Here is a 24,806-nt window from a genome sequence, read left to right on the forward strand (position 1 = left end):
CAGCTTTTGTGGCTCAATAAAAAGTCCCCCCAACCCAAAGAGTTGAAATAGCAAAAAGCAGAGAGGAATGAAAGCTGTTCATGCAAAGATAAAAATGGTAATTCTCGATGGCAACCATCCTAACATCAAAAGTGCTGTGCTTCACCAAACCATAAACTGACATTTTGCTGCCACTTGGTCTCCTCAGTTCAAGATCTTACTGACAGTAATAGTTGATGCAATGGGAGAATCTGTATCACATATTCCATGTCTAGGATAAGTATTTTATTCCTCGGGCCTCTTGGAGGGTTGCTACTTACGGACTACGTATCTTCTCGAGTGCTTTATCGTAACAGGCTGGGTTCTTAAGCAAAGTTACCGCTTATCGTTCTTCTTCTTGTTACTCATTAGCTTTTCAGGTTTAGTGCGCAAATTGAAGGATACTTATGTACACAAATTGAAGGATGTGTATGCACAAGTTGAAGGATATCAGGGATATCTGGTTACACAGATAGGAAGACAGTTGTTTACCAAAATGTGGTGATATGTTTGTTTACACAAATTGAGGGATATCTGTGTACAAAATTAGAAGGATATTTCTGTAAACAAGCTGTTAGGTTCTTTGAGCATCTGGGTACTCCCGGCTTCGGACCATGACGACAAGAAGTTAACAAATGATAGGCTCTCAATTCATTTTCATAAAGCTCCTCATTAACTTAGATATGGAAATTTTCCTAGCAATGATCTTTGAGGAACACTAATGTTGACTTACTTTAGCGAGGGGAAAATGACTTGTGAGAGTGTTATGGTAGTATGAAAATGCAAGGTGTGTGAAATTTGATTTGATGCCTGGGATAGGTGTGAAGAAGAGAACTACCTGGTGCCAATCTATTGCCTGTGAAAGAGAGAAAGGGAAAGAGATGTCGAGTTCAGAAAACTTAGGTATTCATGTGTCTATTTCGTTCTGACAAGAAACCGCATCATATCTGTTTCTCGAAGAATGCCAGGGGGACGAATTTAGGCTACGCTAGCAAAATCCATTTTACCTGGAATCCTGAAATTCCTGGATGGTACTACTTATTTGGAGTCCTCTAATTCATTGTTCCAGTGAATTCATCCGTTCCCACTATATAATTTTCTTTTGGCATTTCATGTCGCCAGGTTTCTTGCATTATTTTTGTTCCAATGCTCAGTAAGCATTGTTGATGTCCTAAGCTTTATGTGACGTGAGTCTGTTTGTTTGTTTGTTTGTTTGTTTTGCTTATTTGGCTTGAATATTTAAAGACATTGCATCTGTAGCTTGCTTCATTAAGTGATGTCCCTCTGTCTTAGGAAATATATTTCCTAGGACAATATATTTCTTTTTTTTTTTTTTTTTTTACAAATATAGCTTTATGCATATTGCACGAACTCGAATAATGCATGAACTTCATGTGCATTGCCTTGTTAATAGCTTTCAATGTTTTCATTTGCATATTTCTTTTTATATTTCAATGAATATCGAATGCTATTAAACTACTTGCCTTTGTTACCTCTTTGATGTTAATTTCAATCAATGAAAAATCATCTGTATAGTGACACTCCTTGAAACAATAGAATAAATATCAACAAAAAAAAAATTTGGGTTTGGAATACACAGAAACAATTTTGTCAGTGTTCAGAAACACTGTCACTTATTCAGAAAAATAATCACCTGTACAGTAACACTCCTCAAAACAGTAGCATGAAAGTTAAGAACACAAGATTCAGTTTTATAAAAACACCAACAGTTTTGTCAGTATTTCTGTAGTAGTCTTTATTCTAGACCTTTGTGCTTAAACATTATCTCTGTACTAGACTGCAGTACTGAAGAGCTGTCTTTGTACTAGACCACCTGTACTGAAACACTGTGTCTGTACTAGACCTTCAGTACTGAAGCACTGTCTCTGTACAAGACCTTCAGTACTGAAGTATTGTCCTCCAAAAATGTACAAAAACGACCTTCTGTACTGAAGTGTCTCGTACAGACCCTGTACTGAAGTATTGTCTCTGTACAAGACCTTCAGTACTGAAGTACTGTCTCTGTACAAGACCTTCTGTACTGAAGTATTGTCTCTGTACTAGACCTGTACTGAAGTATTGTCTCTGTACAAGACCTTCAGTACTGAAGCACTGTCTCTGTACAAGACCTTCAGTGCTGAAGCACTGTCTCTGTACTAGACCTTCTGTACTGAAAGCACTGTCTCTGTACTAGACCTTCCACTAATGCTGTCGATTTGCCGTCAGATCTTAACCGGTGAAGATTGGAACGTCGTGATGTATGATGGCATCAGAGCTTACGGTGGAGTTGCGACGCCAGGTATCATTGCCTGCTTCTACTTCATCATCCTGTTCATCTGTGGTAACTGTATCCTTTTGCCAAAAAGTGTAAAAATCCAAAAGAGGAAAGTGAACAGCTAGTTACGGTCGTGACGCGCAGGTTCACCCGAGGCGTCGTGGGTAAAAGAGGAAGAAGGACAGCTAACTAAGTCATGACACGCAGGCTGACCAGAGGCGTCGTGGACATTGGTAACCAGGTTCACTGTCTCTGAAATAAATTTTTTAGTTACTTGTGTGAATATTAAGACACGGTATGATTCATGTATTTTATGGGTGTCGTGTTCCATGTTATATATGTTTCACGATGGTCATTGGCATGGCCAGCAAGTATGGACCTGGGGGTAACAGGTGTGACTCTTTAGGTTTTGGCAAAAATAATGAATAATGAAAGTAAAAATGAATTATACACGGCAATCTGCAACGAAAAATGTCCTATTTTGCACGATAAGCATCTTTGTTGTAGCTAAAATAATGAGTTATTCAGAATAGATGTGTGTTAATTATTCTACATGCTGAAACAGAATTAAGTGATGCCGATTACCGTGGATGTTGAAACTTAATCAAGAAAAGCGGCTGCATGAAAGGCACACCCGCAACACCCCACACGTACATGAAGAAAGCCTAAGCTGAAATGCTTTATTTTGAGATCTTCAGACCATCAGAACTGGCTTCATTCCTGAAGGCCTAAGCAAGTTTACCGCAGTTTCAGAAAGAAACTGTCAATGATACTTTTTCTTTTTGGGGGGGGGGGGGGGGGGAGAGGTAGGAGGAATGAATTCCAAATTTCATTTATACTGCAGGAATCGCACTAACGGCTTCTCAATGCTACTTGACCCATTTTTTTAAATTTTATTTTATAGAACTGTAGTATCAATTAGGTAAAGACACCTCTCCTACTAACTGTTCCGGTTTGGAATGTTGTAGATTTGTGGGTCTTGTGTCTTTATTCAATTTACTGTATGTTAATTTACATATCTGTTATCAGCAATCAAGCGTGCCAATCGTGAATATACTTGTGATTGCTGCAGTTTTAATTAAATAAACAAAATCTACCGTTATCTCTTGTATTCTCCTGCTGATTTGTTAGTTTAAACTTATGTTGATGACACGCACGGACTGAAAAAAACACAAAATAAGTTCTCTTGGATTATTTTTTTATGCATTCTCTTAACATCATTCAGTGTTGTCTTCGAACTGTTTATGATTTCATTATCAGAGCTTATCATTGGAAGCATGATTTAGAAACAGTATGGTTGGGTCTAGACGCTCAGATGTTTTTTAACCAAATTCTTAGCATTGCCCCAAAATTTATGAAGCCAAATTATCGATCGTTGTAATGTGATGAAATACAAGCCATTCGGTGCACTAGAACCACTTTAGAGATGCAGTTATTAGATAGATAACGCGGTTGACTGACCTTGTTGTTCTTTCTCTGTTATTGTGTGATTTGCGAGAAGCAGTTCTTCCTTAACCTTGGCCCTCAGATATCCTGCTGAATGTCTTCTTGGCTATCGCTGTCGACAATTTGGCTGACGCAGATGCTCTGGGTGATGCTGAAGAGGAGGGCAAGGAAGGAGCGGAGGTAAGATCATCTTGAGAATTCTCTTATCTCCCCTCGGAAGGGGAGGTGGTTCCGCAGAGTGGTATCTTGGAACCCTTCCAGTTTTCAGCACACTCGAGTTTCGGTATGGAAACTGAAAGAAAATAATTTTATCTGATTACTATGACTGCAAATATAGAAAAAAACAGTATATTTAAGACCCATCTGTTTATTACCTTCATCCAGTTGGGGCTTAGTGACGTCATCGCACCAAGCATTACTCGAGGTTCTTTGCGGCACACCTTCGGCCATTAGCTGCGACCCCTTTCATTCCTTTTACTAGAGATCCGTTCATATTCTCTTTCTTCCATCAGACTTTCCACCCTCTTCTTACAATCGTTTCACCATTATTATTTTCAGCGTTAATGCCTTAGTTCAGTGTATTGATTTTGAAAAACAGAAATATGAGTGTTGGTGTGTAACCATTTTTATCAGGGACCTATATATTTCTATATGATGCTTACTTCCACAGGGAGAAGGAGGTGAAGGTGGGGAAGGGGAGAAGATAGAAGAGGGAGGCGAAGAAGGGGAGGAAAAAACTGCTCTCAACCACATAGCACTAAGGTAAGATACTGATGTAGAAGATTTGAAATTTAGGCCTATGTCTGAAGGCTCATCTTTAAAAAGCCGAAAGATTAAGACACTTTTCTTGAAATGAACAAACCCAAACGGTGCACAACCATCTGTAATCAAAATGATCACTGGGTTTTTTTTAATTAACAGCGTAGTCTGCAGTTTCCATTGAAATAATTTTGCTTTTCAATGTAGTTTCTTGTTTACAAGATGGCCATTTTTCGTTTACATATTTTAAGCTTGCAGTGTAATTTCGCGTTTAATCATGTTTCTCCCAGCGTTACTTGACATTCACGTAATTTTTTTGTCTGTTTACAATACAATTTCCTGTTGACATTATAAAATTCGATTCTTGTAACGTATTGGCTTTCCGTTTGCATCGCAACTTGATAGTATCTGTCCGCCCGTCTTGTCATTCAACCACGGCCAAACGGCTGGTCCGATGGGCATGAAACTTAGCAGGGTTATAGTGGGGACTAGATGGTTTATAATGGGGTTTCATCCTACCTCCCCCCACCCCTCCGAAGGGGGTTGGGGGTGAGAAGGGGTTCCCTGAAATGGAGCTGGCTGGTTCTGACCCGTGAAACGAGGCTGGTTGCGCCCGTAGACGTAGTTACTTTACGAATTTTCATGCATAATTTCTATATACATATGTTTGCTAGTTCTTGTAATTAATTCTTTTTTTTTCAGGGATGGAGAAACAGCTAGCCACACGAAAGTCCACATAGAACTGGATGACGTCCCCGAGGAAAAATACGACGAAGATATGGGAGAAGGTGAGATCAGTCTTTTTTTTCTGTTTTTATTTTTATTTTTAATTTTTCATTTTTCATTTTTTTGTAGCTGGTTATTGTAGATCAATTTTATTGAATTATATCAATTCAGTCTTAATTTTATGATGTAGGGTTTTTATCTTGCACAGGTAAATTAATAGATGAAAAATATATGTATAATATGTTCACATACATATCATATATATATATATATATATATATATATATATATATATTAACTTCATAGATTTGTAAAATATATATGTGACTTTAGAGAGTATCTTGAAAAATAAAATTTGAAGTGATTTTAAATTTATTCCATAAGATGACTTATTTTTTATTTAATCTCAAACAACCAGAAAGTTTCGAATATCTTTATATTCCTCCTGTTTCCGTCTGGACAACCGAAGATAGATATTTCAGTTGAGACCATATTTTGCAATCAGGTCTTTTTAACGCAATTGTTCTTGTTCCCATCTTGAGAGAGCCTGGTTAAAGAATTGTCAATGTTTTTTTATGAACATTCTGGGTCTTTTCAGTTCTTTCAATGTTTCTAAAAGCCCTTTGACATCATTAAGCTTAATGTCCTCGACCCGTACCCTCTTTCTCTCCTCTTGCAGAGAATTGCTTATTCTGCTCATTGTCATGACAAATTTGATTGTAAATCAGAGAGATTCTCTTTGCACTCATTTCACCATCAGCTTAGACGTAGCGTCATCCCCAATGGGCAGGATCTTGCACTTTTTGGCAACCACTCTTCTCGGATTCAGAGTTTATTGATCTTGTCAGTGTTCTCTCTCTCTCTCTCTCTCTCTCTCTCTCTCTCTCTTCTCTCTCTCTCTCTCTCTCTCGCTATTTTAAACCGTCCATTGTTTATATCCTAATTGCCGTGAGGGTGAATTCCTCAGAGCTCCGATGAAGTCCTCTTCACTGGGTTCTGAAGGCTTTCTGCTTCAGCGGTTGACCGTCTTTGATCCCTGGGTCAGATTATTGATGCCAGGTCATTTCCCCAGTCGAGGGTATTTGCTGTGTCAACTGCTGCTCCGTTATGCCCAGAAAGGGATGATATGATTGACTGGAATTCCACTCAAAAGAACGAAGCTCGTCTCAGTAATCTGGCCCGGGGAATGCACAAGTTTTTGTGTGTTATTTGAGTAATATTCCAGTGACTTGGAGTAAAAGTTTTATTTTTATCAGTTTTATGTAGAGATGGTCATTCTGTCTGTTGGGGGAATTCATATCATGCTACTTTTCGTCTATATTTACAAGTGTTTAGAATGATCTCATCATTAACCCTGTGACGTTTTCAACGTTTCAGTATCTTTTGTATTCTGAGTATTGATTTGTCTTCACTGTGAACTTGGGAAATCTCTCTCCAATGCATTCTTCAACATTGCATTTGACAATGTGATCTGATGCACCTCATTTGTAGACTGAGTATTGAGATTATATATTTATTTCTTCACAGAAAGTAAATAATAGATTATTGCACTCTGCCATATTGTCATATCTCTGTTAAGATTTTGAGTACAAATAAAAAAAAAAGTGTCATTTCTTGTTTACTAATGTAACCACTCAAGCAAATACAGTCAGCATAACTGTCCAAAGTTGGGAGTATCTCTTAATTCAAGCTTGATATTAACCCACTCACAGTCTAGGGTATTTTGGGTACGTTGCAAACTGAGTAGATTAATACGAGGGGGACTTTGCTCCATCATACTTACTCCTATGAAGTAGCACTGTGAACAGGGGAGCTTAGGCCTTGGATGCACTAAAATAAGTTTCCGTTTTGGTTAAAGCTCATGTGAAAAACTTCCTTAATTGCTGGTGATTGCCATCCATCATGTGACGGAACAAGTGATAACAAGTGATTCCTCAGACTCAAATGCTGAATGATTCAGAGCAATTGCCGTGGCTCAGTTCCCCTTGTCATAGTACTACTGCCATCTTTATTTCCCCTCTGAGAACTTCAATTCACAGCTACAGGCAATGTTTATATAACCTCATTTTAAATGTTCCTTAGTGCATTACTGACATAGGTATGCATTGTACTAACGCTTTTTTTCCCCCATAACCGCTTGATTTAATAGCTTGTATGTTATTTTACGCGCTGATTTTCCCATTGAGAGAGCTGCCTCTCAATATAGATTTTTCACTAGACTGAATTTTGCTTTCGATGGCCACCACATCATCGGTTAGTATCCTCCCAAAGCTTAACCCTCACTTGTTTTTTGCACCTCCTACAAGGAAGGTCTTAGTGGTAATTTCATCTGTTTTCCCAGGCTGTTAGAATAGTAAGCTGTCCCTCTTATTTTCTCATTTGTTACACTTTATAGAAAGTACAAATGTCTTGACCAGAATCCTTCCTCGAGGACTGGCACGTAGTATAAGATTTTCAGTCCATTCGTAGCGTCAACTCCCAAGTCTCCACCATTTTCTGTTTCTCAATTTGCTTTGTTATGTAGCCTGAATTATACTGCAATTCTTTCCATAAGACCTATAATTTTTTTTTCTTTTCCCCTTGCCCAGCTTTGTATATGTTATAATGCTGTAGTGGAATTCAAAATTTACAAGTTTAAAGTTGAAGACATCGTTGGTACATGCGGTGCTGATGTGTCATTTTATAATAATAATTAGTCTAGGAACATTTCATTTTGTTATTGGTGTTCTTTGAAAGTATACTTTGTCCATTATATCAGTGGTATGTCTGTTTCCTTACCTAAATGGGAATAGGTTACAAATTGGGCCCAGTATTCAGCATATCGCATATTTCTAGAGAAATTGGGTAATCCAGCCTAAATAGTTGTATATGTCGATTGGCCATTGCGTAATGAGAGCCCTTATGGACTTGAGGAATACCTGTTGCTCCATAGTCATTACAAAATTGAAGTTATGAAACCTAAGTTTGTTGAAAGTGTTGGCGAGTTGCCTATGTTAATTGTAACTGGCGTTTGAACATACTCTAAAGTTTGTGTTGTTTTTGAAAAGACGAAAAACATCCTACTTCGTCTTTGGTGCTCTGACATGACACTTCCCCTTTTCAAGTCAAGGTATTCCTCAAACCTTCTGATATATCGGAACGTGTGCAAGATCATGAGATTGAACTGGTGACCGATATATCACAAATGGTACCAAAGATCTCTCTAAGAGTGGCATTGGTCAATTTTTTAACTTCTTTTTTTTTTTAGTATATTGTAGCCCTAGATGAGAATCATGTACTTTTTTGTATTAGATTCGAAAAGCAAGATTTTGTCATAACAACTAAAGTGGTTTTCAGAGATGATGTTTTGTGTTTTGTATTCTTCCCTAAAAAATAATGATCAATGTGTTTATGGTATCTACAGGTCATCTCTCTCGAGTTCATGGAATTGAGCACTATTGTTTTTCAGTCACTTCTAGACTTCTCCATGAGGTCTTTTGTTTGGCATTGCTCCTAATTACTAGACTTTAATGATATGTCAATAACGGGTAAGATTTGTCAATAATGTTATGTCAATAGTGGGTAAGATTTGTCAGTAATGTTTTGCTAATAATTGGTAAAATTTGTCTGTAATGTTATGCCAACAATGGGTGAGATTTGTCAGTAATGTTATGTCAATAGTGGGAATGATTTGTCAGTCATGTTATGTCAGTAGTGGGAAAGATTTTTCAGTCATGTTATGCCAACAATGGGGCAGGTGCTGAACAGTTTCCGAGAGAAATGGCTGCAGCGTTTTGATAAATTTCTCCTTGTGTGTGGCTCTCGCCTCTTTCACCTTCATAAATCCGTGTACCCTCTGATTGGGAGTCCGCAAGAGCTTCACTTTCCACTGTAAATATCCTTTATTGATACTTTTCCGTTACCTTGAGAATGTGTTTGAACTTACTACTTACGCAATGCGATGTAGACTTGTCACTCACCATCAGATTTTGTCTAGTTAGAGAGATGAAGAACGTTGCCATAACATCTGTCTTGTTCAGAGTCCTGTATCTTCTCAACCTGTAATAATTGAAGGTCATATACTGTAGTTGCGTAACAACATCCCCCACAGGTTTTTCTTATTCGTCTGTTTTGTGTCTCCATAGATTTCTATAGCAGTACCTTTAGACATTTTTCTTAGCTCACTTCACCATGTAACTAACTAACTGAACTACCATAGCCAGCAAATTATGATTTACTGGCCCTTCTAGTTTCCCCTTTCATTTTTATGGCAGGCCTCCATGATTTTCTCTTTTCATAATTTCCTTATTTCATTGTATTCCCTGTCACCATTTTGATCAGTCCTTCATGTCCTCCTCAGTTCCTTGACCAATGACTTCGTCTCCCTGTCCTTAAAAAAAAACCTGGCTAGCCACTAACGTTGGCAATTCCTCCTAGCTAGTATTCTTGCTGGTTAGGGCACTCCCTATACCTGGCCTCACCTCCTTGGCTGCTGGTGTGTTACAGACGAAGAAGGAGAAGAGGATGGCGAGGATCGTCCGGTAGGAGCGCGTCCCCGCCGTATGTCACAAGACAGTACCGCCAGGAAAATCAAGCCATTGCCCCCGTTCTCCAGCTTTTTTATTTTCTCACACACCAACAGGTATGTTTGCGTGCTGCAGGCACTGGGCACATACACCCAAGCATAAATTCACCACTCTCAACATTATCCTCTATGCAAAGGGCGTTGCTGGTGGAAGTCAGAGCATTCGCTGGGGTCGCGTTTCGTTCAGTTGCCCGGATGGCGTTTGTACTAACCCAGTTAAGATAGTTGCGTAGAGAAAGGTCTTCGAAATGCCCCTCGAGCGATAGCTCTGACTTTCATAGCTTAGAGGGAGCGAGGTTCGCCGTCGCGGCCGGCGATGGGGTTTGACCCGTCACCGCGAAGGAACGATGCAAGTTTCTTCTTCATGTGTACCATGTACAGGCTCCTGCTGTCTGAATTAATCCTTAAAGGTCGCATTTCCGCCGTTCTTTTTCTAGAAGGGGAGTACGAAGACATTGAGGGTGAGGCAGGGGAAATGGTTCAAGGCCGAAGATCTCCCCAAAACGAAAGCAGTGCTACTAAACTACAGCCCATTCCAAAATACACCTCTTTCTTCATTTTTACTCATACGAACAGGTGATCTTAGACCCCTATCTCCTCTAAACTACTGCTACTCTGTAACTACTGTATTATCTACCATATACTGCGTGTGCTGAAATGATGGGTGTTTCGTGTGGTAAACAATATGCAGTTTTGAGGATGGAGATTTGACCAGCAGCATTTTGCCCCTCATGTTCTGTGTGTGGATACTGCTCAAAACATTGTATGCTTTTGTATAGACTTTGCATTCATTCAAGGAAAACTGCTTGCGCTCATGACACATATTCTCAATGTTTATTGTCGAGACTGCATCTTGTGAGGAACACTTTCCTAAGTATTTTTGGAAACAGGATTCTTCAAATCAGCTCTCACGAAAAATAATTTTGCTAAAAGCTGATAACTAACCTCCAGTTTTTTTATGGGTTGGTGGCCAATACTACAAAGGCCAACTTACATCGTAGGACTGAAGTATCTATCAGTGCCAGTTGTACAACACCCAGAAACTAACTTTTTTTTGAAGACTAGCTTGTAAAGTCAGCTCAGTCGTCACTTTCTTTTCAATCAAGGTACCTCCCACATCAATATCTGTGGGTGGACCATTAGACAGTTGTTAATGTCCCTGGAATATTCTAAATCTTGAATCTTTTAACACAATCTGATTTTGGAACTTTGGTCAGAATTGAACAGTCCTGTTCTCATGTATTATCATCCTTTTATGTTGATAATGAAAGTCAATTTTGTAGCTAGTTTCCAAGAGTCATTGGCTGAATATTTTCTTACAGGTGACTTGATATATCTTTGTATTGTACACAGATTTTTTAGAGTATGTAAAGCTTTTTGTCCTGTAATGGAGCTTGGAGAAGTTGGTTGCTTAGATATGGTGCATTTTGGAAATTGTCCGAGATATGTTATTATGAAATAGCTTTGCTCTGAAAAAGAAAACTGTCACTGAAGAGTATTGAGGCGTTTTTTCTGGAGTAAATTCTAATCAAAGTTTTTATCATTTGAAAACCACACAGCACTTGTTTTTACCTCAGGATGATTAGTTATTGATTGGTAATGTCATTGTAATTTGATTATCGAAAGTTCTGTACCAGATCTCAAAACTCTCCATTCAAGCAGAAAGTATCCACACACAGATGAGCATAGGTGAGCACTCAAGAATAACAGATTTGCCACCAAGAAAGACTTGTGGCTTGATAACAGAAATTCTCGAGAGAAATTTCTCTTGTACCTTGCAAATCATTCGTAGTGAATTCACTTTTCAAGTTGTACTGGTCTTTTCAAAGGTATGTCATGGTACTGAAATGCATTGGTTGACCTGTTGGAGAGTTGGTTTTGGCCTTCGCGCTGCCCCGTTAGCATTTGGGTGTCAAATATTTGTTCAATACTTGGTCAGTTTCATACACTGAACTTATTTTCATTTGTTTTGATTGTGACTCATTCAAATCAACTATCTAGAAACCACCTTGAGTCTTACTTAAATTACCGTGTGGCAAGATGTATGCAGTACCCAGTCGTATGATTACTCTGTAAAACTCATATAAATTCATCTTTTGAATAACTTAAGGAAACTGCCTTCACCTTGTTGAGATTATATTTATTTCTGCTTAAATGACGAATTGAGTAAGACTAGTCGCAGATGATAGTCATGAATTATGAACAGATTTGGCTGAAAAAGCTTCGAACTGATGCACATCAAATTTTTTTCGAGAAAGAGGGAATTCAACCAATGCTTTCAAGGTATGACAGGAGAAAGACCAAATTCAAGTATACGTTTTGTAGGACTCGGTTATCATCCATCATTTCTTGTCTTGGTCTAGAACTATTCGTGGGTGCTGCCGGTTGTATTCATTGGGCACTGTGCCAATGTCGTAGATTAGTTCTTCTGCCTTCAGTGTGGATTCCACCCAGTAGGCTATATTCCATCTTCATATTTTTTCGCCAAAAGAAAATATGCATAGCATCCTCTGCTATGGAGACATTAACTTTTTGTTTACAAAATTACCTTGAACTTTGTTGCATAAAAATAAACTTAAAAGATCTCAATCATTATTACTCTGCCACACTGTCTCCCTTTGCATCCGTAGCAGACCTCACAGAGAGGACTATGCAATTTAATTTTGGAAGAATTTATCATGATCTGTGCACACACAAATGATTTTCCAAAATGGGATCGCTGATTCTGCTCAGCTGTTGTTCATTTTGGAAAATCGATCCACTGACTCACCAGATTCAAGATGAAAACATTTGAAAATAATTCAATAAACCTCTCCTGAGGGGGTTGGTCTGATTCACTCTACTAGAGACTGCAAACCGTAATTGTTAATACGTGATGATTGTTGAAGAATGACATTAGATAGAAGCACTCTTAATGTAGATGCCTTTGATGCCAAGGGTCCTGTACCCTGGAGTTCAGTGAACCAGACCCGATACCTTACTCTGCTCTGTGACGGCAGACTTTTCATCTTACAACATTTTGACCGAATTAGGACACGTTTTTGGGAACACCTGTACTTTGTCTGCCTTTCATTACTACAGTTTAACTTGCCATTTTTTATTATATGACAAATGTTGACAACTTGTTAAGTTGTAAGAAGACAAAGAATATGTACTGATTAATGGTGTTACTCTTACAGATAATGACAACTGTTTCTAGCTGTAGTGGTAAAATATGGTTAATAAACCCCACGAACTGTTCCCCCCTAAGATTTTTTATAGCTAAACCATCTGTGCAGCTTTCACTATAAGACTGTGTTAAATCCATATTTGATATTTTCATCTGGATAAAGTTGATAAATTTATTTAACTATAAAGAACCACTGTAAGTTGTATCTGAGTCATTTGGTAGAGGTAATCTCTGTGTGTTATATCTAGATAGTCTTTAAAAATCATAGTTGATGCAGACTTAAAAAAATTGTAAATTACCCTTCGCCTCCTTCATATAACCAGGGCTTAATGTGCTAGGTGACTTACTGTTAGACCTTGTATTTACAGGCACAATATTTTAAAAGCAAGCAAGTTTAGTAACATGTTCATAAGATACTGCAAAGAGAAGAACATCTGCTTCCTTTCTGTTTTTATAAAAATGGAGTATTCCTCAGTGTTGTGTATTTGTGAATCTCTCCAACCCTTATAGTGCAGTGTTAGAGGTGGAAACATCTAGCTAGCAATGTATTGTCCTTGATGGTTGGTTAGGTGCAGGAGAACAGAGACAGGCGAGCAGGAGGAAGCCAGGATAGGGGGCAAGCAACAAGGTTCTGGTTGCCTGAGAGGATCATCATATACTAGCCAATGATTACAAGGCCTTTGGAAAAATTCTTTGTCTTTACACTTTACAAGTATTTGGAATTCTTCTGGGGCTTGTAAAAGTTGCATTAGTCATCAAGTATTCCTTTTTGCGAATCTGAAGTAGTCATAGCTTTTATATAGTCCTTGTGTTCATTTTACTTGAAGGTTTCCACCAAGAGTAGGACTTGTAATTGGTTTAGTTGTCATGCATTGTCTCCAAGGGATAGATACTTAATGAGTCAGACCAAGTAATTTATAAATCCTTAACCACATGATAATATTGTCACTCTATGGTAGGTCAGTCGCATTGTCAACTACCAAGTGCTCTTTAGATTACAGGCTTTACATTTTCACCAAATTTGACACCATTAGAAGTTTCGTGCTGGATGAAAATATCAAAATGGTTATTTGTAGAACCTAAGGATAATAAATATGTCCCCGAGAATGGAAGCCAGTTTGTGCTTCCATGCTCTGAAATAAATCTTCCCCTTGAGAAGCCTCCCTGCAACTGCATCTTTCAGTTATCAACCGCAGACACAGGAAATTCTTTGTCTTCATTTTAGAGCCTTTATTCAGAAGACTTCGAAAGTCATCATTTTGTTCCTTGTTCCTCCTTGCAAAGAATTGATTCCCATCACCAGAAAGAGCGGTATACCCTCCAGATTGCAATTTGAAAAACAACACTAGTACTAGTTGTTGGAGTTATTAATAGCGTCATCACATAGTATTATACATCAAGAGGTTGTAAACGATGTAGTAGAGAGCCTTGGAGTTGTTTGGCTGTGATATCCTTACTGGATGAGCACTTTTGACTGAAAATGTCCCCGAGGGTTTTGTCGATGGACATTTCCAGATTTGAAAAAAAAATCATTCGAGGCATACTTACAAAAAGGATCCAAGAAGTGGGAATCTTCGCTCTCCAGTTCCCGAGGAACGTGGCAGAGCCAGGATCCTCACTCCTTTGATCAAGGTGTCAAGATGGAAATTGTACATACATTTTGACTGTAGAGTGTGTTTTCCCTCTAGCTTCCTAGAAACACCTTACCTAGTTCCCGTACCAGATATAAGGAATTTTTATGACAGCCTCAGTGTATGTTTTTTTTTGAACTATTAAGGAGATCATATGCTGAATTGACTCTCACCTAGTGTAGAAGATGGTATTGTCGCACTAGTGCTTGCTGTAGTTGTAAACGTGATTTAATGAATTTAGCCGTAGCACTAATTTTGTTATCGGGTATGTAAGTATTTTTCTGCATTTTGTTTCATGTGATTGATGCCTGCCATTAGTTTTAGTAGGGATCAGAATTCAGTGTTAAATGACATTTCCATCATGTTGGCTTAGCTATGGAGCTCTTGAGAATATTAAACAGACACAGGGATGTCTTTTCATTCCCAAAAAAAGGTCTTGATATAACTAAAAAGAATAGGATCCTCAGACTGTCATTATAGAGATGCATAATTCTTGAAGTTAAAATTTTAATTTTATCAAACAGTTTATAGATTGTTTTACATAAGATTAATGGTTTATATATCTTAAAATTAAAATGGCCATGGTTAAAAAGTTGGATAATAGACCTCAGGAATATTAAAGTTAAGAGACTATCCAAAGAAAAATTGATTCCTGTTATGGTTGATGTACTTTCAGGATGATGAAAGTAGATTGTGTGTAGTTCAGGGAATTGTGTAACTTTTATACTTGTATTATTTATTTATTTATTTTTTAAACAGACACGATGAAGGTCTCAAATGCACTCTAGGAAATTTTGTTTGTAGTGCCATTTTGAATAGGGACTTTATTGATAACTGTCTGAGACACAGTTACGGAAATATGGGGGCACTGTCTTTATGTGCTCTCTTGTAACAGCATCCAGTAATTTTCTTACATGTAAGTGAGTATCCAAGCGCGAAAGCATCTACTGGACCAGCTTCTTGTTTAGAAGCTGTCAGATTTCATTGGTTGATCAAGTTCACTGCATAACAAATGCCTTAGTTCAAGTTTACAATACTTTAGAAGCTGAAACAGGAACTGAGGCCATTTCCTAACATCAAGATCATTGATTCTCAGCCTTTATTTATCACATGCACCCTTTCCAAAGTTGTATGTCTCAAAGGGTGCATTTCCAAATAGTATACAACCAAATGCTAACACAAAAACACAAGTTGTTGAAGAGAAAGCCCAGCGTGACCTCTCAGTAGTGCGGACGGATGAGCACGCTGCTGCGTTTTGTGCGGTCCTAGAGCCAGATTGAGCCTGCTAATCTGAGAATCTAGATGCTATTAATTGAAAACACTTATTAGCCAGCGTGGAAACCTGGAGAAAAAAAACACAACTACAGTTTAACCTTTTTGCTGGCTCATCATAGCCTAACCACGCTGCACTTGGAAGTCATTCATGGAAAATACGAACTCTGTGCTAATAGAAAAAAAAACGCAGCTGGAACCTCGGTTACTGATCCTCAGTTGACATAATCTGAGAAAAGGAAAAGATTCATTCCCACGTTTTTCTTTCTTGGCATCAGTATCTATCAATATGAGTTTGTGAAATTCTGCTGAGAGAAAACTCGGTTTCTTTTGCTAGTCATCTTTAAGAAACCTGAAGGTACTACACTGATATCCCGAAAAATTCTTTTGACCTCAGTGATCAAACTAAAATAAAAGATGGTTAGTTCATTTATACTTCTTCCCAACACACGAATCGAAAGATTTATTGGCCCTCAGAAGTTTTGCACTTTTAACGTTCATCAATAGAGGGTCCCTTTCATTTCATGTGATCATGTATGAGATAGTACTGTTTGTTATAAATTCACTTAAACACTTATCCCAAGATGCGACTTACAAGACGTAATGTAGTCAGTGATTGGCCATGGATAAACTTTGTGTTAAATGAGGGCTTAGCATTATAAAACATTAGAACATAAATCTACAGATGACATGTACTGAAGACTTGCTCACCAATATTTTCCTGTGAGTTGATATTTCTTTGGATGTTCTCTAGTTGATTAACTGATGATGATAGGTAAATAAAGTTGTTCTTGCAATATTGTGGGCATCATAAGGAGTTTTCAATGACTTGATCTAAGTTTGAATTGGGAACTTGAGTCTTCACAACATGTCTTTGACATATAGCATTCAAACACTTACGATGAGACTATAGACAAGTGGTCCTGAAGTAGAAGCTTATATTATATATATATATATTTTTTTTGCCATGTATAGCCTTTCCTTGTGCATCATAGAGATGATTTGTGTTACTTGTAGGACTACGATATATATATTTTTTTTTAGATTAGACTTTGGATGGCAAAGGCGAAGACTCTGTCTCGAGTTTTGCCTTGCAAATGTCACCGAATGTTAGCATTTGCTGTCATGTCTGCCTCGTGCCAAATTTTATGCTTGCAAGTCGTACGATTTTTTTCCTTGCCTTATTTTTTAATCAGCAGTGAGAGTTTATATACATATATATTTTTATCATGCATCTGTGTCGTCATTTCCTCTTTTTGAAAGAAGATATTAAACTCATCCGTCTCTTAATTAGGTCTGCAAAAAGCAGACGACTTATTTCTCCAGTTGCAGGACATCGCCCAATTTTATATTTCGCGAATATTGCAACCACCTCCCAACCCCCCTGCCCAACACCCCCGGAAGATTCGACCTCGAAATTGATTTCAGTATACCGCTCCCCCCTCCCCCCACCTCCGCGGCCCCAACCATAGATTTGTTGATGAAGTATTCAGAAATCATATTGTTTTTCCTCCCACATGTTTAGCTCTTTAATTTTACACCTATATCTTGCAGTGTCCTGTAATGTTACAAAATCTCTTAGGTTATAGATTTCTACCGTGCGGGCAACATCGGGTGAAGCTTTATTTTTGCCCTTAAACAGATCACAATTCAAGTTCACGAAAGTTCTAAGGTTTCTCACCAGATGGATGTTGCTATAGGCCCCTTCCCCCCAAATTCTGATTCGATATATATATATATATATAGATATATATATATATATATATATATATATTTTATAATATTATAATATATAATATAATATATATATATATACATACACCGTATGAATAATCTTTGAATGTTGCATAATGCCGAAGAAAACAGCCCAATTCAGGACCCATCAAAGTTACATTGTTACTTTCCATTTCATCATATTGTTACTATCTATTTGGTATCACCAGTTTCATATTGCAGTCTTATATTACCGATTGATCAAGCCATAAGTTTATTTTGATATATCACAGCGAATATTTCTCACGGTTAGACCATTAGTGACAGGGCTAGAAAAAAAAAAAAGTGTTTAGTTTATCACCTGTGTCGCGCTGATGAAAGCTCTTTGGTATGGTTAAACATCTAATGTGAACGACGCTCAATGGCGGATGTTAAAACGGTGTCCTTTGGTTTCTGGACAGATTTCGCGTCTTTTGCCACTGGGTGTGTAATCACAGCCTCTTCAGTAACATCATCTTGGTCTGCATTCTCATCTCGTCTGGTATGTTGGCAGCTGAAGACCCACTTCGCTCCGATTCTCAGCGTAATACCGTGAGTTCACGAGAGAGTTTTAATCTCCAAGAGTTTTATTTCCAATGCAGGTGTGAGTGTTTGCCAGGCCTCATTCCTAAAGAGTTTATTTCCCAACATAAATGTTGGTTTCAATGTCAGTTAGGCTTCATTCCTAAAGTTTATTTCCCAACATAAATGTTGGTTTCAGTGTCAGTTAGGCTTCAATCCCCAAGAGTTTGTTTCCCAACATAAATGCTGGTGTGACTGTTTGACAGGCTTCGTTCCTTAAGTCCCTAAAGAGTTTATTTCCCAAAATAAATGCTGGGCTGAATGTTTCCTAGTCTTCATTCCCAAAGAATTTATTTCCAGACAAAAATGCTGGTTTGAATGTCAGTCAGGTTTCATTTCCCAAGAGTTTATTTCCCAACATAAATGCTGGTTTCAATGTTAGCTAGGCTTCATTTTCCAAGGTGTTTATTTGCCAACATAAATGCTGGTGTGAATGTTTGCCAGGCTTATTTCCCAAAGAATTTATTTCCCAACGTAATTGCTGGTGTGAATGTTTGCCAGGCTTCATTCCCAAAGAATTTATTTCCCAACATAAATGCTGGTTTGAATGTTTGCCAGGCTTATTTTCCCAGAACTGAAGTTTCTTCAATAACTGTTCTATTTTCCACTTTGTAAGAAAAATCTACCCTGAGAAGAGTCTTTTATGACTTGTGTTTTTACCTTTTTGTTTCAATTTCTGCTTAAGCTTTTCAGTCTGTTTATGAATAGAGTTTGAAGTTGCTTTTGCTGTTTATAACCAGTTTCAACAAGTTTGTTTCTGCTGTTTATAACCAGAGTTACAGCAAGTCGTTTATGCTGTTTATAACCAATGTTTTAATTATGTGTTTCATGCTGCTGTTTATAACCAGAGTTTTAAGTTGTTCAAGTTATTTATAACCAGGGTTGTAAGTTTTTCATGCTGTCTGTAATCAAAGTTTTAAGTTGTTCATGCTGCTGTTTATAACCAGAGTTTTAAGTTGTTAATGTTGTTTACAACAGAGTTGTTCATGCCATTTATAACTAGTTTTAAATTGTTCATGCCGTTTATAACCTGCGTTTCAAGTTGTTCATGCTGTTTATAACCAGACACAGCAATACTTGCTCGAATTTTGCGTACTGTATTCCATGTCGGAAATCAGTGAGTCCCTTTCCTGAAATCATCAAATGAAATCAAGAAGAAGAAGAAAAAAGGTTTGACCAACAATTGATGAAAGCTGAATAATATTATAAATGTAATATAATGTTTTAACTGATAGTTTTTCAGATAAAATAACTTATTTAACAATGAAAAATGTATAGGTAAACGCTGCTTTAAAGTCTCGCATAGAATGTTTTTAATAGTTAAATGTTACTATTTTCTTAACTGTTTTTCCGGAAAAAGTTTTTCCCAATTTATTGGATTGCTAATGTCTCTGAATATTACCTCTGTATTATCTGGTTCATTAACGTTTAATTTAAAAACAGCAATGCTGGTCTAATATATTTTTCTCATGCAATAATCGTCATGCAGCAGTTGTAAGGGAATCCTGAATAATCTGACTTATCTTAACCTAAACTGAACTAAAGTAACCCCCTCTCGCCCTCCAATTTTAACTAATTTGAAGGGAATTGTTTTATGACTTATTTAAAAGAGCATTTCTATTTTAAAAACATTTTTGTTTTAAAAACATATCTGTTTTAAAAACATTTTAGTTTTAAAAAAAATTATGTTTACAATGTATAGTAGTAGTTGGATGGTGTTTATTTGAAGGGACTTGTTTTATGACTTATTTAAAAAAATATTTTGGTTTTAAAAACATTACTGCTTACAATGTAGTAGTAGTTGGATGATGTTTATTTGAAGGGAATCGTTTTATGACTTATTCTTAAAAAACATTTCTGTTTTAAAACATTTCGGTTTTGAAAACATTACTGCTTACATTGTAGTAGTAGTTGTATGATGTTTATTTGAAGGGAATTGTTTTATGACTTATTTTTAAAAAATATTTGTTTTAAATTTAAAAACATTTCTGTTTACAATGTTGTAGTAGTAGTTGGAAGATGTTTAAGCTGTCTATAGCAAGAGACAGCAATCCTTGCTTTGAACATGACCCAATTGAATAGCTCAAGCCATTGCCAACATTCCGTCGTAACCAGCGACCACCTAACGAGTCTCTTTGCAGATCCTGAACTACTTCGACATCTTCTTCACGTCGGTATTCACGGTCGAGATCTGCCTGAAGGTGACAGCCTACGGGTTCGTCCTGCATCCTGGAGCCTTCCTACGCTCGGCCTTCAACTGCCTCGATCTCTTGGTCGTGGCCGTCTCTCTCATCTCTTTCTCTTTCAAGTGAGTCTATTGTCTCGTCGTTCGTTTCCACTTCCTTTTCGAAGAACCCGTTTAACAGCCTTCTTCCTGTGTATTACTACGTATGAGTGTGTTGATGTATGTGTATGTATTCATACTACGTATACTGCCTCCGTTCTTGTACCGGTAATATCATGTCGTGTGTGACTCTATCTCTCTGCCTGAGTCACAGAAGCCTTTCCAGACTTTTCCAGCTGTATTTTTTCTGTGATGAGTAAACTGTTTCATATCTATTTTTTAAATTAAGTATTAATTGTGTTTTTTATACGACTAGGTTCAAATATGAACCTTCATTTTTGCATAAGAGCGAGAACTAGTTTCAAAATATTTTTTTTGTGTTCCGAGTTCTTCAGAACTGTCTAGAGCTAATATTGTGAGCATTTAAGCCCTGTATATGTGATGTTGTGATGCCGTATGTCGTTGAAAGGAAAACTTAGCAATAATGTGGATTGTATGACCGTACAAATGTTGTTTAAAAAAAAAAACCTGTTCCCCTCACCCTACGTTCCCTGATTGGTTTAGAACTGCCCTTTTATCAATGTTGTAACAATTATTTTCTCCCCTTTTCTTCCTCTCTGGATTGATGTTCTCTATTTCCAAAATGATGGAACTTTTTCCTTTATTTTTTTCTTTGCCACATGTAAGTGAGAAAAGTTGCAGCAGAAGAAGTCCTACTCTGCAACTTTTCACAATATTTATGGCTCATGATGTTCTAGAAATGATATACCCTTGTTCCCCTATACATAGAGTTCTGTGAAGGATGAAAGTTTTCTGCATTATGCCATTCTCAGTCTGTTGATATTTACATTATGATATTTTCCCTTGACATTTTTTTTTGTTATTCGATAAGTTTTCTGGAATTCCTCTCCTCCTTCCTTATCTACTAAGGACCTGTCAGGGTCATCGTCTTGTGCATTCAAAAATTTTCATCCTCACATGATTGTCAAAATGAACCTTCTGGTTACTGGGACTTGGCTAAGTGATGGACAATCTGTGATGTATCTAGATGTTGTATTTTCAAAGCGAAATTGTTTTTCTTGATACGCCATGCATATAAACGTCAGTCAAAATCTTTGATGGCTGACGATGTGAACCTTTGACACGGGAAAAGTTCACGTTGGGAAGGACCCATTTCCATAGATTTTGGCTCAAAGTATCTCACACATTGACCGGTTGGTGACAACGATGACGATTGGGAATTGAAAACAAGAATACCTGTAAATGGACTGTTTTAAGGGTTGAAGTGGCTGACAGCCTATCTAATTCTCCACTGGAAAAATCGTCAGAAACGCAATAACGTTGAAAGTTATGATGCAAAGGAAGGATGTCCTAATAATTTCAGTAGTGAATTAAAAGTCTGAAGATGTCCAAATGATAATTGATGAATATAACTGAAGTAATGTGCTGGTCCCCCATAACTGAGTTTCTTCAAGGAGAGAGAGACTCCTTTCGTGGTTGACTTTCGTGATTTTTATGTATAATTGGAACGCGAAGTTAGACGTCCGTCCGTCTCTGTGTATTCAAGTATTTCGTGCTGAAAGTCGACAAGATCCCTCTCGATAAATAATATTATACATATATATATATATATAATATATATATATATATATCTATATATATATATATATATATATATATAATGTTTGTATTATATATGTATCAATGAAGAGCTTATGATGGATGTTTGATAAATGTTAAGAGCGAGAAAAGATGGACCGGTTCATGTTTTGGAGAAAATCACTGAGCGATGACAGAAAGAAACGAAAAAGGGTTTTTGCCACGTTCCGTCTACACGATTAAGCTCTCTGTAACATCTCATAGCATAAAAGTATCGAGATATTGATTTTCTTGTCATCGAAGGCCCCCTGGAATAGTTCCATGCAATGCCCAAGTAACAATATTACATAGTTCACTGTGACAGAATACTTTCTCAGTTGTATATGACAATAATCGTCACCGCCCTTTTTATATACTTCTATGCATTGGAATATGTTGTCATTATCTAAGTTGAAATGTTTTATTGACAATTTCTCAGATGAGAGAGTATGATCGGGCAATTGTTCGGTTATTTTAGACTCAAACACATACTAGGTTTTTGAAGAAACAATATCGAGAGACGATTTGTCCGTATGTTGGAGTAATAGCAATCAGAAGTTGGTGAATATTTATACTGTTCAACATCCCGAGTTATCTATCAGTTAGATTAGATATATATATATCCAAGTCCGCACTACGCGATTCTTTTGCTCATGGCTGTGTTTATGGCTAACACTGATGGACTAGATTTGGGATTAGATACGATGCGTGGCACCGCACACAAAGTTTAATACTCGCCTTCATGACACACATTCAGTAACAACTGAGAGGACATCTGAGAAACATTATGATAATTATCCTCCCTGCAATCACTGACCGAGTTATTTTTTGTACCCCCCAACACTTTCAACGGAAATATGTCAGAAGTCAAGACAGGTATTCGAGAAATCACCTTCCCTAAGTTCCTCACTGTTATTTTTCTATCCATCACAGACTTCAAAATCACTTAACGAAATCATGCCCACGAACTGGTCGATCAAATAGCATAGCATTTGATTTCTCTCCTGTAAACCAGTTGTTTCTGTGATGACAGCAACAGCAGTGTCTGCTCGTCCTCCATTCGTGATGAATGAGGACTGCTGCTGTGACTTGAGTATCCCCCCCCCCCCCCCCCCCCCCGCCCCCATGTTAGATATGAAACGAAGCCACAACCTGCAACCCCCAAACCTGCCCAACCCCCCCCCCCCCTCCCCCACTCCCCTCTCTTTCTCTGAAACTTTTACCATAAATATATCTACTATACCCTAGAGAGACCAAGAAAAGCATAGTATGCCAACTAAATTTTTTCATAGATCCGCCCCCTTTGACTATATCCCTAACCACCTGAGCTCTGCATAGAAGGGATGTTTTCCTTGTGTAATAGCTTCATATGCTAATTTTTCTTCTTTTTTTCAAACAGATCATTGATATGTTTTAGAACAACAGCTCCAGTTGCTCTTTCTTTGATCCCTTAAAGAATTTTTTCAAAATTACTACTTTTTCTCTAGTGATATCAGTGGTTAGTTACTCATTTTTTTATACTTTTTTTTTACCAGACGCATCTGTTTTTCCAGTATTGTTGTACATAACTCTTTTAATATATACAGCTTTGTTTTAGTGCCCTCCCAGTTTGCTATAACATGGATATTAGAAGTGTACTGTTTATCTTTCTATGACGATACTATGATACCCACTCTCTACTTTTGAATAGTGCTTGATGTGAGATGAATATATATACATACTATATATATATTATCTATATATATATAGATATATATATATATATATATTATATATATATATATCATAATATTAGTAATTGACTTGCTGTTTTTTCTGTCCAGAACGATAGAAATACCATTCTTTTACTGTCCCAGCAACATACTCTTTACATCTGACCAATTTTTTTTACTGCATTTTCCAAAGATATTAGATCAATAGACTTGGCTCTCCTATTTCCATTAGATATTGTTACAAATTCTTTGACACTTATTGAATTTTCCAAGTTCTTAGCTGCTTGCCATATATTATGATATTTTCCAAACTTGTCAAGGCGTCTGTAAGTAGAACTCTGGCCGTTGAGATGCAATTAACATTTTAAGAAATTGATTTTAGACGCATAGTGCAAGATACATTACCTTAGTTTTGGTCTGAGGAAGCGTTTGAGTTTAGCTGCATAGTGCAACAGTCACGATAAGTCACTGTCTTTTTGTAGAGTACCTTAAGTTTTTCTTCTTTTTTTTGAGTTGGGTTGAATGACATTTTTTTTCAGTTACCACGCCTCTTTGAGTGTTTCAATGGTGGACTTGTAATGTAGAGTTGGCGAAACAGATTTTTCGTTGGATGTCAAATATTATGCCATGGTGTTTGTTAGTGGTGTCAATACTTAGAGTAATCATACTGATTGTGTGAGGAATGATACCCTTTCTTGATTCTGTTTGAACTCCTGCCTTTCACCTTTGCTCTTCCCGGTGTTATACAGTAGTAGCTGTAACTGGATCTGTAATCTGTAACCTAGTTCTGTATGTAGCGTGTTCTGTTGGCTTTCCCACACGTGCCCACTGAGGGTCCACGTGCTTGTTCGCGCTCCCTGGGGGCATAGGAGGGTCTGGGGCATAATGTATGTGGCTGCCTCAACTCTCTTAAGGCCTCAGAGCTTGAACGACCACGGGGATCCCGAGGTGTTAATGACTATGGTCAGCTGATGATTG

General features: G+C 37.5%; 1 protein-coding gene across 50 annotated transcripts in view; it reads left to right on the plus strand.

The window, feature by feature from the left end:
- Window positions 1-24,806, plus strand: part of LOC135216414 (muscle calcium channel subunit alpha-1-like) — an 821,008-nt gene that overhangs the window by 698,495 nt on the left and 97,707 nt on the right. For 45 of the 50 annotated variants that reach the window (XR_010314879.1, XR_010314880.1, XR_010314881.1 and 42 more), the window contains 7 exons: window positions 2,245-2,365; window positions 3,822-3,919; window positions 4,410-4,501; window positions 5,201-5,286; window positions 10,226-10,364; window positions 18,035-18,164; window positions 20,336-20,502. Coding sequence is in view for 47 of the 50 variants with exons in the window: in XM_064251735.1 (XP_064107805.1) it covers window positions 2,245-2,365; window positions 3,822-3,919; window positions 4,410-4,501; window positions 5,201-5,286; window positions 10,226-10,364; window positions 18,035-18,164; window positions 20,336-20,502 (833 nt within the window). In the remaining 3 variants the exon portion in view is untranslated. Of the gene's footprint in view, window positions 1-2,244; window positions 2,366-3,821; window positions 3,920-4,409; window positions 4,502-5,200; window positions 5,287-9,709; window positions 9,846-10,225; window positions 10,365-18,034; window positions 18,165-20,335; window positions 20,503-24,806 lie in introns of all 50 variants that reach the window. The other 5 variants (XM_064251713.1, XM_064251760.1, XM_064251754.1 and 2 more) reach the window with 1 other exon arrangement.

This window comes from Macrobrachium nipponense, chromosome 6 (assembly GCF_015104395.2).
Source record: "Macrobrachium nipponense isolate FS-2020 chromosome 6, ASM1510439v2, whole genome shotgun sequence".
Lineage (NCBI taxonomy): Eukaryota > Metazoa > Arthropoda > Malacostraca > Decapoda > Palaemonidae > Macrobrachium > Macrobrachium nipponense.